General features: G+C 41.9%; 1 protein-coding gene across 1 annotated transcript in view; it reads right to left on the reverse strand.

Moving 5' to 3' along the window:
* The window catches only part of LOC124038144 (kinase non-catalytic C-lobe domain-containing protein 1), an 82,728-nt gene that overhangs the window by 55,244 nt on the left and 8,750 nt on the right, over window positions 1-18,734 (reverse strand). The window contains exons 3-12 of the mRNA XM_046353647.1: window positions 9,929-9,987; window positions 8,162-8,308; window positions 7,486-7,603; window positions 6,589-7,370; window positions 5,714-5,828; window positions 5,372-5,443; window positions 5,098-5,159; window positions 4,810-4,968; window positions 4,275-4,352; window positions 127-214 (exon numbers count right to left, since the gene is read on the reverse strand). Of these exons, the coding sequence (XP_046209603.1) occupies window positions 127-214; window positions 4,275-4,352; window positions 4,810-4,968; window positions 5,098-5,159; window positions 5,372-5,443; window positions 5,714-5,828; window positions 6,589-7,370; window positions 7,486-7,603; window positions 8,162-8,308; window positions 9,929-9,987 (1,680 nt within the window). The remainder of the gene's footprint in view (window positions 1-126; window positions 215-4,274; window positions 4,353-4,809; window positions 4,969-5,097; window positions 5,160-5,371; window positions 5,444-5,713; window positions 5,829-6,588; window positions 7,371-7,485; window positions 7,604-8,161; window positions 8,309-9,928; window positions 9,988-18,734) is intronic.

Genomic DNA, 18,734 nt, shown 5'->3' on the forward strand with positions numbered 1-18,734 from the left:
CAACCACAGTTAAAACATCAATACAATTTGATCACAAATCTTTATGTAGATGTACTGATAGTAAGGTCAACAAAAACTGCTTGAGCATATTGTCTGAAAAGATTAATGAATTCATGAGATTCATACCACTCATGATATGTGTTGATTCCTGACTTGAGCTTCCTCTACTGTCCAATCCATTCTGATCCTCTGCATCAATGTCCTTTGTGAGTGGCTGAAAGGTAAGGAAGGGAGTTATCCTCGACAGACAAGAATGGAATAGCAATGTGTCCTCCCTTTCACTTTCAATGGGCAGTATGTGTCTCACTACCCGTTTCAAACACTAGCTACAGTCCCAGCTAGCACATTGTGTTCCTTGAAAGTTGTGGGAACGTACATGTTTGGTTTCCCATTGGTTCTGGGAACGAAGCTATAAGTTTCCAGACAGGTAAAAGGTTTCCTGACCAGTCTCAACGTGAACAATGAAGCGGCGACTCCAGGATGCTGGCCTTCTAGGCAGACTTCGTCTGTCCAGTGTCTGTGTTCTTTTTCCCATCTTGGATTAGCTAACACAACGTGCCATTGGAACACAGGAGTGATGGTTGCTGATAATGTGCCTCTGTATGCCTACGTAGATATTCCATTTTTTAAATCAGCCTTTCCAGCTACAATAGTCATTTACAACATTAACAATGTCTACGCTATATTTCTGATCAATTTGGTGTTATTTTAAAGGCAAAAAATGTGCTTTTGTTTCAAAAACAAGGACATTTCTAAGTGACCCAAACTTTTGAACGGTAGTGTACATACGGTCACTGTGGGGACGACATCATCAATGCACTTATTGATTAAGCCAATGAATGATGTGGTGTACTCCTCAAAGCCATCAGAGGAATCCCAGAACATATTCCATGTCTATGCTAGCAAAACAATCCTGTAGCTTAGCATCTGCTTCATCTGGCCACTTTTTAAATTATCTAGTCATGGGTGCTTCCTGCTACCTGTTAAGCCTACCCCCTACTTTTTCGAACATTCTGTTAAAAGTCGCGCAACATTTCAGCGTACTGCTACTCATGCCAGGAATATAGTATATGCATATGATTAGTATGTGTGGATAGAAAACACTCTGACGTTTCTAAAACTGGTTAAATCACGGCTGTGACTATAACAGAACGTGTGTTTCATCGAAAAGCGGAAGAAAAACTTATCACCAAAATCTGGAAAAAATATCAATCCGCCACTTGCATGTATTGTCTTTGGGAAAGCAAATTACATAGGGCTTAGATTGCAAGTCCTACAGCTTCCACACGATGACGCCAGTCTTGTCAATTGCCTGGGCTTTGTTTCTTGGTCAAACGAGTAAGAGAGAGCCCATTCCTTCCGGTCTCCGACAGGATGTTTTGGAGGAGAAATTTCCAAACATGATTTGAAGACGTGGAGCTATTCAATACACATCGCCCCGTGTTCAATTTGATAGATTATTAACGTTTACTAATACCTAAAGTTGGATTACAAAAGTATTTCGAAGTGTTTTGTGAAAGTTTATCGTCAACTTTTTTTATTTAAAAAATGACGTTGCGTTTTAAAACCGTGTTTTTTCCTGAATCACACACTTTTCATAGATCGATATTTAGGGTATATATGGACCGATTTAATCGAAAAAAAGACCCAATAGTGATGTTTATGGGACATCTAGGAGTGCCAACAAAGAAGCTCGTCGAAGGTAATGAATGTTTTATATTTTATTTCTGCTTTTTGTGTAGCGCCAGCTATGCTAATTATTTTGTTTACGTCCCCTTCAGGTATTTCAGGGTGTTGCAAGCTATCAGATAATAGCTTCTCATGCTTTCGCCAAAAAGCATTTTAAAAACCTGACTTGTTGGCTGGATTCACAACGAGTGTAGCTTTAATTCAGTACCCTGCATGTGTATTTTAATGAACGTTTGAGTTTTAACGAGTGCTATTAGCATTTAGCGTAGCGCATTTGCATTTCCAGATGGCTAGATGGCATGCCTGCGTGTCGGGTGCGCTTAAGAGGTTACCCTGTTGAGTGTAGGGGGCAGTATTTTGATGTTTGGATGAAAAACGTACCCAAATGAAACTGCCTATTTCTCAGGCCCAGAATCTAGAATATGCATATAATTATCAGATTAGGATAGGAAACACTCTAACGTTTCCAAAACTGTCAAAATATTGTCTGTGAGTATAACAGAACTGATATTGCAGGCGAAAACCTGAGGAAAATCCAACCCGGAGGTGCTGTTTTTCCTGAAAGCTTCATTTAAAGGGATATCAACCAGATTCCTTTTCCTATGGCTTCCACATGTTGTGAACAATCTTTAGACATAGTTTCAGGCTTTTATTTTGAAAAATGAGCGGGAAAGATCACATCGTATCATTGGATGGCTGGGTGCCAGCAGCGATTTTCATGCGCAACAGAGTGGAGCAGACATTTTCTCTCTCTCTCCTATTGAAGAAGCTATTGTCCGGTTTAAATATTATCGATTATATATTGTAAAAACGTCCTGAGGATTGATTATTTAAAAAACGTTTGACATGTTTCTACGAACTTTACGGATACTATTTGGAATTTGTGTCTGCCCGGTCGTGACCGCTCAAGCCTGTGGATTTCTGAACATAACGCGCCAACCAAATGGAGGCATTTTGGATATAAAAATAATCTTTATGGAACAAAAGGAACATTTATTGTGTAACTGGGAGTCTCGTGAGTGCAAACATCCAAAGATCATCAAAGGTAAGCGATTCATTTTATTGCTTTTCTGACTTTCGCGGTTGCTAGAGGTTTGTAATGTTTTGTCTGCTGAGAGAGATGTCCTTACATAAACGCTTGTTATGCTTTCCGTAAAATCTGACACGCCAGGTGGATTAACAACAAGCTAAGCTGTGTTTTGCTATATTGCACTTGTGATTTCATGAAAATTAAATATTTTTAGCAATTTAATTTGAATTTGGCACTCTGCAATTCAGAGGATGTTGACAAAAATGATCCCACTAACGGGATGGGTGAATCAAGAAGTTAATTTTAGCTTGTAAGCAGGAATCAGGACAATAGAATTATGGTCAGATTTGCCAAATGGAGGGCGAAGTAGAGGTTTGTACCTGTCTCTGTGTGTGGAGTAAAGGTGGTCTAGAGTTTTTTTTACCTCTGGTAGCACATTTAACATGATGATAGAAATTTGGTAAAACAGATTTAAGTTTCCCTGCATTAAATTCCCTGGCCACTAGGAGTGCCGCCTCTGGGTGAGTGTTTTCCTGTTTGCTTATTGCGGAATACAGCTCGTTGAGTGCTGTCTTAGTGCCAGCATCGGTCTGTGGTGGTATGTAGACAGCTACGAAAAATACAGATGAAAACTCTTTAGTTAGATAGTGTGGTCTACACCTTATCATAAGATACTCTACCTCAGGCGAGCAAAAGCTCGAGACTTCCTTAGATATCGTGCACCAGCTGTTGTTTACAAATATACTTAGTCCGCCCCCCTTGTCTTACCAGACGTCGCTGTTCCATCCAGCCAGCTGTATGTTGATAATGTCGTCATTCAGCTTTGACTCCGTGAAGCATAAGGTATCACAGTTTTTAATGTCCCGTTGGTAGTTTAATCTTCCTCGTATGTCATCAATTTTATTTTCCAATGATTGCATGTTAGCTCGTAGAATGGAAGGCAGTGGGGGTTTATTCAATCGCCTACGAATTCTCAGAAGGCAGCCTGACCACCGTCCTCTTTTTCTCTGTCTTCTCTTCACACTAATGAAGGGGATTTGGGCCTGTTCCCAGGAAAGCAGTATGTCCTTTGAATGTTAGTAATGTTTTCTTGTGGTTTTTATGGAAAGTTTTCTTAATGTTCTGAGAACATGGCTTTAAATAGAACCGTGAGGAAACCTGTAGGAAACATTATTCTGAAGTACTGAAATTCCCACAGAAGAATGTTGTTTGTTAACGTTCTCTAAACTATTTGAGACTTTCCCAGTGTCAAACCAGTTGGAGAACATTCCTAGAACATTACCAAAATGTTTTATTAAATGTAACCAGGTTTGAACTTTTAGGAAGCGTTCTGTTAAAGTAACGAATTACCAATAAAATAACATTATTTTGTCAAGTTCCTTAAATGTGCTGAGAATGTTCCAAATCCAAGCAACTATCCTGCAACATTCCCTGAGCATTGTGGGAAGGTTGTATGCAAAATAACCATAGTACAACCACACTCTCACCATGCTCTAAGAAAAATGTGGTTCTCAGAACTTTGTGTGCTATCTGGGGTAGTACAATGGAGCGGTACCGGGTGGACTCTGTTGATCAGCTTCATCCACACTGTCTCAGCGTTCTTTCCTTGGCATGATAGATAATCACAACAGCTCTGTAACAGCAGAAACATAATGAAACACATGAACATCTGTTTCCTCAGCACATAAGCTACTTCATTCATTCACTCATTTGCTTATTTATTCATTCCTTTGTTCATCAAACTTGATTTAAAGTGCATTTAAAATCACAACACACTACAGTAAAGCCATTTTGCTAATTTGTTCATTCATTCACTTTATTTCATTCACCAGGATAGTCCACTCAGTAACAATTGCCACTGCTTTCCTACAAATACTTTCATTTCAATGTGAGATAATTGAATTATTAGTAGTTTCAGTACAATCACTTTTACAAATTAAAAGGTGAACAGTACAATATTTTGTCAGGATTGCTGTCCATTAAAATGCAAAGATGTTACATACGTAAATAGTGTTACTAACACATTGATCAAAAGAAGAATAGATAGATGTGCTTTCAATAGAGTGGTTGACAGCTGAAACTATCAATACCTTTTTAGCTATGACAATGGAAGGCCTCTCGAAGGGCGTCTTCTTGGCCATCTCCAGCAGCAGCCTCTTCAACTTCCTGGGCATAGCCAGTTTTTGGTTGGCTGACAGATTGAACTTGGCAGTAGCCCATAGGATGGCAGCCACCCCATAGACACAGGCCTGAACATACAGACAGATGAAACCCACTTAATCAGTATTGAGAAACATCTATATATATTATATATATATATTATCTACTTGATGGAAAAAAAACATTTATTTTTTTTAAAGTCAGAAGTTGAGGCAAACCTTTTCAGTTACAATTCCATGCTCCTGGAATTCAGGCGCCAGATAAAATGCATCACAGGATCCTACAATAACATTAATGTTTAATTATTGAATGAAATAACATTTAAAATGAATATTTCCTCAGACACTTTGCGCAAGAGCACTTTTGAATATTTTAACTCAAAACAGTTGTAAAAGAACAGAGACAAAGAATATATGGAAAGTGCTGAAGTAACTTTATCATTCCAGACAGAGACAATTGCTGACTACTGTGGATAAGCAAAAAGAGCCATACCTGTGTTTTTAGGTTTCAAGAAGAGAACTTCTCCCTCACAACCCACATACACTGTGTCCAAGCATAAGTATGCTTTCAGAGAGGAAATAAAGAAAATGAAGAAGAAAGAACAGTAGGCCTTAGAGGTTAATACATTTGTAAAATGTATGTCAAACTGAACAAAGTTTTGAATGATTTATTGCCACTGCCATTTTGACGTTTCTCATAATAAATTCATCAACAGAAAAGTGGTTTACAGAGACCAGAGAAGGTGATGGATTGGATGCTTACTGCTTAGTAAATAATGTAATTGGTTTACACAGAGCAGAGTATCAGTGGCTGATAGACAGATGTGTCACTAACCTGGGTAGTCTATGTACGTCTGCAGTGTGGAGAGGCAGGTATGACACAGGGCCCATAGCTCATTAACAGACCATCTCTGCCCACTCCGTGTGAGTAGATCCCTCAGAGAGATCCACTATGTCACAATCAATCACAAACACTGTTAACATCTCCCTCCATCCCAAAGGGCACACTACAGTAAAAAGATAAGTGCCGGTTTCCTTGACCCAGATGAAGCCTATTCCTGGGCTAAAAAGCATGCTCAATGGAGAATCACCACTGAAAGTTGTTTTTAGTCCAGAAATAGGCTCACTCTGGGCTGGTAAAATCAGCCTGAAGAGTTGAAACAAGGCATTTTCTGAAACTAAGGCATTTAAAACGATGTACAGTGTATTCGGAATGTATTCAGGCCCCTTTACTTTTTCCACATTTTGTTACCTTACAGCCTATTCTAAAATATCCCTCATCAATCTACATACAATACCCCATAACGGCAAAGCAATAGTAGGTTTTTAGAAATTTCTGCAAATGTATTATTAAAAAAAAAAAAAAATACCACATTTACATAAGTATTCACACTCTTTACTCAGTACTTTGCCGGGTAGGGTTCTCAATCATGGACAGCTGTCTATCGTTGTCTCTGATTGAGAACCATACTTAGGTAGCCCTTTCCCACCTGTCTTATTGGGAAGTTGACTTTCTTTATGGCACATAGCCTTTAGCTTCACGGTTTGTTTTGTAATGTTTATTGTTTTGTTTGGCGTCTTTTCAAATAAAGAAGAAAATGTAAGCTCACCACCCTGCGCCTTGGTCCAGTTCATTCAACAGCCGTGACCACTGTAGATGCTCAAAGCAGATCAATTAAATAATTTAGTGTAATTTAGAATTGAACTCACCTCATCTTGTGATTCTTCATTGAGGCACAGCATGCTTTTAGTCATGTGATTATTTGGAGTGTAAAGGTTTGAGTTTAAAGTCATGTTGCAGGCAGAGTCAACCGACACTTCTGGGTCTTGAGCTGGGCGGGCCAAAGTGGGATCATCACGTGTTCCACTTTGACCGTCTGAATCTGTTTTATCACCACATATGGGCATGTGAGAATGTCTGTCCCCTTCTGACATCTCATTGTCTCTCACTGAGCCCCATTGCTTGGAGTCACTGCACTCATAATGGGCTGTCTCTCTATCCCCTCTCTTGCTCCAAATAGACCCGTGCCCCATGCATTCCTCAGCTCCTATCTCCGTGAGGTCCGATACATTGACACTGATATCCTCGTGGGGCGTTGGAGGGTGTGTGGGGGGATTATTGGAGTCTGGGACAGAGCAGGAACGATTCAGAACCCCCCTCACCCTCCCAGCCCTCTCCTGAGCCCTCCTTCGTACAGGGGAACTGTTCTGAGATCTGCTATCCAACTGCGAACCAAACATGTCCTCCTCTATGACACATCCATCCTCTTCCACATCCCCCATACCATCAGCCCACAGGGTGGAGTCCCAGGACCCACATACGTCATGTCGGAGAGTTCTATTGGGATCGTTTGGGTCTGGATTCTCAGCCGTGGTGTCTGAGACAATGCACTGGTCTTTGAAGCTACTGTCCTCAGAGCTGATGCTCTTATGGAGCTGCCAGTTGGGTTGGGGCTGCTGCCATCGAGCCTCCCAAGAGCCATCCCACCCATCTGTGGATGGTGGATGGATACACAGTTAGTATGGTTATGGCCACAGCAGACTACAATAGTAGTAATGGATTTTTAAATAGAAATACACAAAGATATCTCATGCCTAAAGGCAAACCTTGAAATGTTGCAACGGATTCGATTGACAGGACTCTTCTTCCTATAGAAGAGAGTTTCCGACACAGGACTGTGGAAGAGGTATGTTCTAGCTTTTCCTCTGCAAGGGATAGGATGTCCTGAGGGTGAGATACATATAATATTGTAGCTTTATTAGCTAACACAAACATACGTATTCTATGACGCAACTTGTCTTTATTACATTTCATTTCATCGTTGATGCTTCAATGTTGAGGACTCAGTGTTGAAACAGTTTAATTTGTTTCCCAAAAGAAAATACATCCTGTAACTGGTATACACTTAATGTTAAAGTTTAATCCCCTGTGTAGCATTCTGGTTTCATGCATGACTGTGACATCATCCTTTCTTTATGGTTTTCCCTATCTGCATTGCACTGTCATTGCTCTTCCACACGGTGCTGCTCATGTTCACTATCTGTGCACATCTACAGTATTACAGTTGCATATCAGTTTGTCATGTCTCTTGTATCTGTTTGCCAAAGGGTCTATAGTAGGCCTGTTACTATTCATACTACTACTACTATTGATAGTGCTATCATTACTACTTGAGAGAAAATCCATTCGGATATTTCTTACACCGTATTACCTGTAATAATTTGTATAATAAGAGTGTAAAGACAGCACTCCATTAAAGGTCATCCATGATGGTGACCTTACCTGGGGGTGTGGCCTGTCCTCTGGCCCCTTCTCCTGCATCTGCTCCAGCAGTCTCTGAATCTCCTCCCCCAGCGCTGCCTCCAGTTCTGGCTCAATGACAAAGTCCAGCGCAGCAGAGAGGGTGGAACCTAGAGAGTACATGTGTCCCTGGAGGAGACACAGAGAGTCATTGACCTTAAACTGACCCCTAGAACCAGACACATGCAATTGTTTATCATAAAATATAACGACTCGACACTGCTTAGACATGTTTGCCTTCAACCATATGGGATTTAGAACATAAAATATGTGTAACAAACAGCCAGAAAGCACTACTGTATCCCGTGATCAGTGTAACCTCACATTATTAGTATAGGTAGCACAAGTCCTTTGGGCAACTCTGTGGGGTCTTACTGGAAACCGAGCCTAGTTGGCATGCTGTTGGTTGAGGAAGTAATTCATCGGGCCATTAAGAAGTAAATAAAGCTGCGGCAGGCCAGGCCAAGACCAGGGCCAAGTTGCTCCCTCATTTTGACCACCCTCAGATCAATCATGTCTGGCAGGCAATGTATTCTGGGGCCTTAACGAACAAACACATAATCATCCCTCTATATTGCCTTGGATCTCATCTCATTGGATGAAAGGCTGCAACACCAGGAGTCAGTGGAGATGAAATTACAGCGCGTAAATGGGAAATTTCACCAGAGCCTGTCTCTTTGTGTGCCGTGAGAGTTCCCTTTTCTTGTGCTTTACTTGGGGGAATGGAGCTCTTTGTTGCAATTATGGCTTACTTATTGGCTCCTGAATGAATCTGAACTAGGTGTTTTGTAGGCCAAATCTCAGACAAGATACAAGATTCCAAACAATTAAAAGGAATGCGACCCGTACTTATGTGGATATGGGAAAGGCAGAAGATCCAGATCTCAAAGTGTGACACATAACAAAAATAGCTAGCTGAAGCCTCTCTAAGTCAAAATGTCTGTCTCACATAAACAGAGCCAACATGTTAAATCCACCAGCTGCGGTAAGGACATGTTTACTTCATGTTGTGTGTGCAAGCAGGTCCCAGCGATAGAAATAGAATTACTATAATTAATGACATTTCTAATGCCTCAGCTGATCCCACTTGGAGCACATACATTGGAAGAGCAGATAAATTAGACAAACATAGACACACAATGGTTTATTTCGTACTCAATGACACACACATTAAACCTGCAATTGATCAGCTGATAAATGTAGACTAGGCAGGAAATCAATTTATAGGGCTACATGGTTACAACGAGTGACAACGCAGAGGGAGAAATTACAGAGAATTACAGAGAAGATTGAGGGAGATCTGAATTAAAATAAGTGAACGCGAGACGAGAGCGAGAAGAGATGATTAATTATCCCCCCCCCCCCCCCTTATTAGCACTGACTTTGCTTATAGCTACAGTACTTTATTGAGGGAAACAATGTACTTGCTATGACTGCGATATGTGGTTGTCCCACCTAGCTATCTTAAGATGAACACACTAACTGTAAGACGCTCCGGATAAGAGCGTCTGCTAAATGACGCAAATGTAAAAGTAAATGTAACGAGTTAATGAGACAGAATGAGAGCGATCCTAAAAGAGAGTGAAATCCTTTTCTTAGTGAGACATATTGTTATCTTCTGTATTTGCTGCTAAACACAGAGAGGATATAGATTTCTTTGATTTCTCCCGTGTTTGTTTTGAGCATCTGCTACAGTGAGAGGCAATACAGACTGCGAAGGAGCCATTCGTAGTGAAATAATCCACTTACCTCAAAGGTACTGCCAGTCTTGTCAAACTCTGGAGGTATAAACGAGCCCTCAGGATCATCTGCAAGACAAGCATTCAAAAGTATGTCTACATTTTTTTTATTTAATTAGGCAAGCCAATTAAGAACAATTTTGTATTTACAATGATGGCCTCCTGGGGAACAGTGGGTTAACTGTCTTGTTCAGGGGCCGAAGGACAGATTTTTACCTTGTCAGCTCCGATTTCGATCGAGCAACCTTTCAGTTACTGGCACAATGCTCTAACCACTAGGCTACCCGCCGAGTGTGTAATAAACATTTTATTATATGAGGTAGGCCTCATATAATGCCCCCAGAAAATATGATGAAGGTGCTAAGCCAACGAAACCACTTGTAACCAGTCATCGACATAATTCAGTCCAGCAGAATTAGCACACAAGAAAACAGCTCATTAAAAATTGTAATAAATGTGTTATTACATGTGGTGTTTGTATCAGTCTTAATTGACAATACGTTGCCTGTTATAAAACCATGTGCTAAGCCACAACACATTAAGAACACCTGCTCTTTCCATGACATAGGGTTTTTCACGCTCAACAGTTTCCTGCGTGTATCAAGAATGGTCCACCACCCAAAGGACATCCAGCCAACATGACACAACTGTGGGAAGCATTGGAGTCAACATGGGCCAGCATCCCTGTCAAACTGTTTGGAAACAACTCAATATTAGGAAAGGTGTTCCTAATGTTTGTAAACTCAGCAAAAAAAGAAAGGTCCTCTCACCGTCAACTCCGTTTATTGTCAGCAATCTTAACACGTGTAAATATTTGTATGAATATAACAAGATTCAACAACTGAGACATAAACTTAACAAGTTCCACAGACATGTGACTAACAGAAATGGAATAATGTGTCCCTGAACCAAGGGGGGGTCAAAATCAAAAGTAACAGTAACAGTCAGTATCTGGTGAGGCCACCAGCTGCATTAAGTACTGCAGTCCATCTCCTCCTCATGGACTGCACCAGATTTGTCCATTCTTGCTATGAGATGTTACCCCACTCTTCCACCAAGGCACCTGCAAGTTCTGGGTGGAATTTCTGGGGGAAAATGGCCCTAGTCCTCACTCTCAGATCCAACAGGTGGGATTGAGATCCGGGCTCTTCGCCGGCAATGGCAGAATACTGACATTCCTGTCTTGCAGGAAATCATGCACAGAATGAGAAGTATGGCTGGTGGCATTGTCATGCTGGAGGGTCATGCCAGGATGAGCCTGCAGGAAGGGTACCACATGAGGGTGGAGGATGTTTTCCCTGTAACGCACAGCGTTGAGATTGCCTGCAATGACAACAAGCTCAGTCTGATGATGCTGTGACACAACACCCCAGACCATGATGGACCCTCCACCTCCAAGTTGATCCCACTCCAGAGTACAGGCCTCGGTGTAACGCTCATTCCTTCGACGATAAACGCAAATCCGACCATCACCCCTGGAGAGACAAAACTGTGACTCGCCAGTGAAGAGCACTTTTTGCCAGTCCTGTCTGGTCCAGCAACGGTGGGTTTGTGCCAATAAGCGACGTTGTTGCCGGTGATGTGTGGTGAGGACCTGCCTTACAACAGGCCTACAAGCCCTCAGTCCAGCCTCTCACAGCCTATTGTGAACATTCTGCGCACTGATGGAGTGATTGTGGGTTCCTGGTGTAACTCGGGCAGTTGTTGTTGCCATCCTGCACCTGTCCCGCAGGTGTGATGTTTGGATGTACCGATCCTGTGCAGGTGTTGATACATGTGGTCTGCCACTGCGAGGACGATCAGCTGTCCATCCGGTCTCCCTGTAGCGCTGTCTTAGGCGTCTCACAGTACGGACATTGCAATTTATTGCCCTGGCCACATCTGCAGTCCTCATGCCTCCTTGTAGCATGCCTAAGGCACGTTCACGCAGATGAGCAGGAACCCTGGGCATCTTTCTTTGGTGTTTTTCCAGAGTCAGTAGAAAAGCTTCTTTAGTGTCCTAAGTTTTCATAACTGTAACCTTAATTGCCTACCGTCAGTAAGCTGTTAGTGTCTTAACGGCCGTTCCACAGGTGCATGTTCATTAATTGTTTATGGTTCATTGAACAAGCATGGGAAGCAGTGTTTAAACCCTTTACAATGAAGATCTGTGAAGTTATATGGATTTTTACGAATGATCTTTTATTGCTGAGTTTATATTATTCAATAGCTCAGAGACAAACCCAGACTAATGAGACTGCAGCTAACTCCTGATCAAAGCCTTGGTGTCACGATGCGGAGCCTTTTCAGTCTTAAGTAGGCCATTGTTTGTGCTGGGTTGAAAGTAGGGATAATGCCTCTTCCCACAGCTAGAGACTGTTTAGTAGGTCAGGTCTAGATTTGGGGCTTGTGAAGTTGACCATGCGGTTGAATTTTAACAGTGAGGAGGCAACAATGCAGATCTGGTTCTTTATGCCCAGAGTGAGACTTTTTATTAGCAAAGTGAGGATTAGACTTAGCATAGCCGACGAGACTGTACAAGTACAGTGGCAAGAAAAAGTATGTGAACCCTTTGGAAATACCTGGATTTCTGCATAAATTGGTCATAAAATTTGATATGATCTTCATCTACGTCACAACAATAGGCAAACACAGTCTGTTTACACTAATAACACACAAACAATTCCAAATGTTCATGTCTTTATTGAACACACCGTGTAAACATTCACAGTGCAGGGTAGAAAAAAGTATGCGAACCCTTGGATTTAATAACTGGTTGACCCTCCTTTGGCAGCAATAATCTCAACCTCAACGTTTTCTGTAGTTGCGGATCAGACCGGCACAATGGTCAGGAGGAATTTTGGACCATTCCTCCTTACAAAACTGTTTCAGTTCAGCTTCAATGTGCAGACAGATAGCTTTACATTCTCCTGCAAAATGTCTTGAAAAACTTGGGAATTCATTTTTCCGTTTATGATAGCAAGCTGTTCAGGCCCTGAGGAAGCAAAGCAGCCCCAAACCACGATTCTCTCTCCGCCATACTTTACAGTTGGGATGAGGTTTTGATGTTGATGTGCTGTGCCTTTTTTTCTCCACAGATAGTGTTGTGTGTTCAATTCCAAACAACTCAGCTGTAGTTTCATCTGTCCACAGAATATTTTGCCAGCAGCCCAGTGGAACATTCAGGTGCACTTTTGCAAACTTCAGATGTGCAGCAATGTTTTTTTGGAGAGTGGTGGCATCTTCCGTGGTGTCTTCCCATTCTTGTTTAGTGTTTTTACCTATAGTAGGCTCGTCAACAGAGATGTTAGTATGTTCCAGAGATTTCTGTAAGTCTTTAGCTGACACTCTAGGATTCTTCTTAACCTCATTGAGCATTCTGCACTGTGCTCTTGCAGTCATCTTTGCAGGATGGCCACCCCTATGGAGAGTAGCAACAGTGCTGAACTGTTCTCCATTTACAGGCAATTTGTCTTACTGTGGACTGATGAACATCAAGGTATTTAGAGATACTTTTGTAACCCTTTCCAGCTTTATGCAAGTCAACAATTCTTAATCTTAGGTCTTCTGAGATCTCTTTTGTTGGAGGCATGGTTCTCATCAGGCAATGATTATTGTGAATAGCAAACTCAAATTTGGTGAGTGTTTTTTATAGGGCAAGGCAGCTCTAACCAACATCTCCAATCTCGGCTCATTGATTGGACTCCAGTTTAGCGGACTCCTGACTCCAATTAGCTTTTGGAGAAGTCATTAGCCTTGGGGTTCACATACTTTTTCCAACCTACACTGTGAATGTTTCAATTATGTATTCAATATAGACAATAAAAATACAATAATTTGTGTGTTATTAGTTTAAGCACAATTTTTGTCTATTGTTGAGACTTAGATGAAGATCAGATCAAATTGTATGACCAATTTATGCAGAAATCTAGGTCATTCCAAAGGGTTCACATACTTTTTCTTGCCACTCTATTTACAAACAAAAATAACAAACTGGTGGTTGATCAAAGCCAAACTGAACTGAATCAGTATATTAAAGAAAACCCAGGCTCAATAACGCCTGTCAACGGCAGCATGCCAACCTTACCCTCCCTCTTTCTCTCAAACAATGAAAAGACAGGGTTTAAATAGGACTACCCATCATGCCTCTGACCAATGAGAACAAGATGTCATTTCACATCATGAAAACTAGCATTCATAAGGAGTGAAATACAGAGACATGTTCAGATCGAACTCGGATCAAAGTGCTAAACCATGCTTAATGCATAAATATAACATAGGGCTTCAAAGATGACCTTCCCGCCGGGAATTAGCAACTTCTGCATTACCCATACTCCTGAATAAACTATGCACTCTTGAACGCAACCACCGTTTGAAGGTGGAAACTCTGACCAGGTAACGGCCAGATAACGCACTGTATTAAACAAGTAATACAAGGTAATAATGTACACTTCTACCTTCACATTTGAATTGTTACACATTATCACAATGTAGTAGTAGCGTTTTCTCATCAATTGTATGAACAGAAAGAATTAGGCTATATTCACTGGAGACGAAACAGCAAAAGATTTTAGCTCCAAACCATCTGTCTGAGTTCGACCACCAACTCTAAACTTGTTCCTTTCCTTTCACAGGTGATCAACAATCAAGACATCGGATTACATGACTACCGCCACATTTTTACAATAAATGGACTTCTCATAATAGCTTGATTTCTAACACGTGTGTATACAGTACATGACCAGGCAAGACTTTAGACTATGTGATGGAGGACATAGGCCAATCGTCACAGTGCCATCTCTGACTACTGGAGCTATGACTGAAGTGCTCCCAACCCAGGTGGTGGGCAAACCAGAGACACTACAGAGGGTAAGAACGAACGGCCAAGGTGAAGTGAACACTACTGGGTAGAGACAAAGACAGAGGGAAGAGAAGAGAGGAGAGGTCAGGATGGAATTGTGGAGAGAAAGAAAGAGGGGAAAAGGATGTGAAAGGGAGATGGTGAGTGAGGAAGGAAGGAAGGAAAGAAATGGAAATATGAGTGGATTGTACTACTTTGTACTAAATTGTACTAAAACGAGCAATCCATAAGAAAAGAGGGAAATAGCTGTATAAAGTGCTGTTAATTATTTGGTTATAGAAAATGTTTTATTGAACAATGGCAATTGAAATTCACTCAATCTGAAAATAGCACTTTACTCTATTGCAGGTGCATCAACAGCTACAAGGTAAGGCCAAATCACACATACATATTGTAGAAAGGAGACTACAGTGAATTCAATGAGTGAAGGAATGTACTCCCTGCTGTCGTGACGTTAGTTAAATTAATTAAATGTGACGACTGTTGCCCGTCAAATGATTAAAAGTTTCTGAATTAAGCAATTATTAACTCATTAACCTGGGGCACCATGGGAAAACTAGTTTTAGTATTGAGTTTCTATTTCCCAAATTAACTCAAAGAATATCAGAATATCGATTTTACAACAGCTGCTAATTAACCAGTTAACTAAACCATTCTCATTCTGAACATCATATAGCCCGTGAATCTGCACGGACCCGGGTCTCACCAATGAGTTCGTACCACACCAATCTTAGTTGAATATTTATTTACTAAAAAACAAAACTGATAATAAAAGATACATATAGACAAAACACATTATAGGCTATTGATTAGAACTTATTACAACATACTATGGCGCGTTTTACCCAAAATGGGGATTTCAAAGAGAGAGAGAAAAAAGAAAGTATACAAGAGAAATACGTGTCATGTTATGTCTTGTCCCTGCACTTCTCCTGCGCACCTCTCTGATCGTCCTCCCGATGTCAGTGTCCTTTTGGCCTAGGAGTCTGTTCCCTCACCCTTGCTATGGAAGGGGTCTTCTGAGGACAGACAGCTCTGTAGCTCAGAGCTCACAGCGTAGGAATGAAACCTTTTAGATACCACAATTCGCTGGGATTGGATGCTAAGGGAGTCCGGCTTGAATTCACTCGCTTAGACACAGCTACTCATCCATAGCTTGGGTAGAAAAGGATTTCTTTGTCTTCAAACTTGTGTTGCATTCTGGGTTCGTTTACTATTTAGACCTTGGCTGACGGAAACCATTGTTCCAAAGTCCCTTTATTTAATGTTTAATGTTCTGAGGCTGGTTCTCCATAGTAACAGGACAAAGGAATTTGTCTGTGGCCTGAGATTTACCAGGGGCGTGAGGGGTCATAAAACCCCCACATCTTCAGACCCCTCGATCTCTCCTCCTCTGTTGGGGTTGAAAGATAATCTATAGGGTTGTGGTCTCCTGTAACCTGACCTGATCAGGACAGTCATGAAACTGCTAACAATATGATTGCAAAAAACAACCCACATTAATGCTCTCATATTCTCTCAGACGGGACTGGAGAGAGCTAATATTAAAATGTATGACATTGTGTATTGACATTGTGTAATGACATTTTCTACCAAATCTGACCATAATTCCTGCTTAATAGCAAAAACTAAAGCAGGAAATACCAGTGACTCACTCAATACGGAAATGGTCAGATGACGTGGATGCTACGCTACAGGACTGTGTTGCTAGCACAGACTGGAATATGTTCAGTGATTCATCCAATGGTTTTGAGGAGTATACCACCTCAAGTCACCGGCTTCATCAATAAGTGAATGGACAACGTCGTCCCCACAGTGACCGTGAGTACATATCCCAACCAGAAGCCATGGATTACAGGCAACATCTGCACCGAGCTAAAGGCTATAGCTATCAAGGAGCGGGACACTAATCCGGAAGCTTATAAGAAATCCCGCTATGCCCTCAGACAAACCATCAAACAGGCAAAGCGTCAACACAGGACTAAGATTGAATCCTACTACACCAGCTCTGACGCTCGTCGGATGTGGCAGGGCTTGCAAACTATTATGGACTACAAAGGGGAACCCAGCCGCGAGCTTCCCAGTGACGCGAGCCTACCAGACAACCAAATGCCTTTTATGCTCACTTTGAGTAAAGCAACACTGAAGCATGCATAAGAGCACCAGCAGTGAATTCAGAGCATGTACGGACCAACTGGCAAGTGTCTTCACTGACATTTCAACCTCTCCCTTACAGTCTATAATACCTACATATTTCAAGCAGACCACCATAGTCCCTGTGCCCAGGAATGGGAAAGGTAACCTGCCTCAATGACTCCCGCCCCATAGCACTCACATCGGTAGCCATGAAGTGCTTTGAAAGGCTAGTCATGGCTCACATCAAAACCATCATTCCAGAAACCCTAGACCCACTCCAATTCGCATACCACCCCAACAGATCCACAGATGTCTCAATCACACTCCACACTGCCCTTTCCCACCTGGACAAAAGGCACAATTACGTATGTGAGAATGCTGTTCATTGACTATAGCTCAGCGTTCAAGCGAAGGACCCTGGGACTAAACACCTCCATCTGCAACTGCATCCTGGACTTCCTGATGGGCCGCCCCTAGGTGGTCAGGAAGTCCAGGATGCAGTTGCACAGGGCGGGGTCGAGACCCAGGGTCTCGAGATTGATGACGAGCTTGGAGGGTACTATGGTGTTGAATGCCGAGCTGTAGTCGATGAACAGCATTCTCACATAGGTATTCCTCTTGTCCAGATGGGTTAGGGCAGTGTGCAGTGTGGATGAGATTGCATCGTCTGTGAACCTATTTGGGCGGTAAGCAAATTGGAGTGGGTCTAGGGTGTCAGGTAGGGTGGAGGTGATATGGTCCTTGACTAGTCTCTCAAAGCACTTCATGATGACGGAAGTGAGTGCTACGGGGCGGTAGTCATGGTGTCAGGGGCGGTAGGTGGTGTCAGAGGAAGGCCCAAAAAATTGTCAAAGACTCCAGTCACCAAAGTCATAGACTGTTCTCTCTACTACCGCATGGCAAGCGGTACCAGAGTGCCAAGTCTAGGTCCAAAAGGCTCCTTAACACTTTCTACCCCCAAGCCAGAAGACTTCTTAACAATTAATCAAATGGCCACCCGGAATATTTGAAATGACCCTCCCTCCTTTGTTTTAACACTGCTGCTATTCACTGTTTATTATCTATGCATAGTCACTTTAACCCTACCTACATGTAGAAATGATCCTGATTAACCTGTACCCTCACACATTGACTCGAATTGGTCCACTCACACAGACAGCATCGTGAAGAAGGCGCAGTAGCGCCTCTTCAACCTCAGGAGGCTGAAAAAATTTGGCTTGTCACCAAAAGCACTCACAAACTTCTACAGATGCACAATCGAGAGCATCCTGTCAGGCTGTATCACCGCCTGGTACGGCAACTGCTCCGCCCACAACAGTAAGGCTCTCCAGAGGGTAGTGAGGTCTGCACAACGTATCACAGGGGTCAAACTACCTGCCCTCCAGGACACCTTCACCACCCGATGTCGCAGGAAGGCCATAAAGATCATAAAGGACAACAACCACACGCTAACATCCAGAAGGCGAGGTCAGTACAGGTGCATCAAAGCAGGGACCGAGAGACTGAAAAACAGCTTCTATCTCAAGGCTATCAGACTTTTAAACAGCCACCAATAACATTGAGTGGCTGCTGCCAACATACTGACTCAACTCCAGCCACTTTAATAATGGAAATGGATGGAAATTGATGTAAAAAATGTATCACTAGCCACTTTAAACAATGCCACTTAATATAATGTTTACATACCCTACATTACTCATCTCATATGTACATGTATATACTGTACTCTATATCATCTACTGCATCTTGCCATCTTTATGTAATACATGTATCACTAGCTACTTTAAACTATGCCACTTTATGTTTATATACCCTACATTACTCATCTCATATGTCTATA

Source organism: Oncorhynchus gorbuscha, linkage group LG06, assembly GCF_021184085.1.
Source record: "Oncorhynchus gorbuscha isolate QuinsamMale2020 ecotype Even-year linkage group LG06, OgorEven_v1.0, whole genome shotgun sequence".
NCBI lineage: Eukaryota > Metazoa > Chordata > Actinopteri > Salmoniformes > Salmonidae > Oncorhynchus > Oncorhynchus gorbuscha.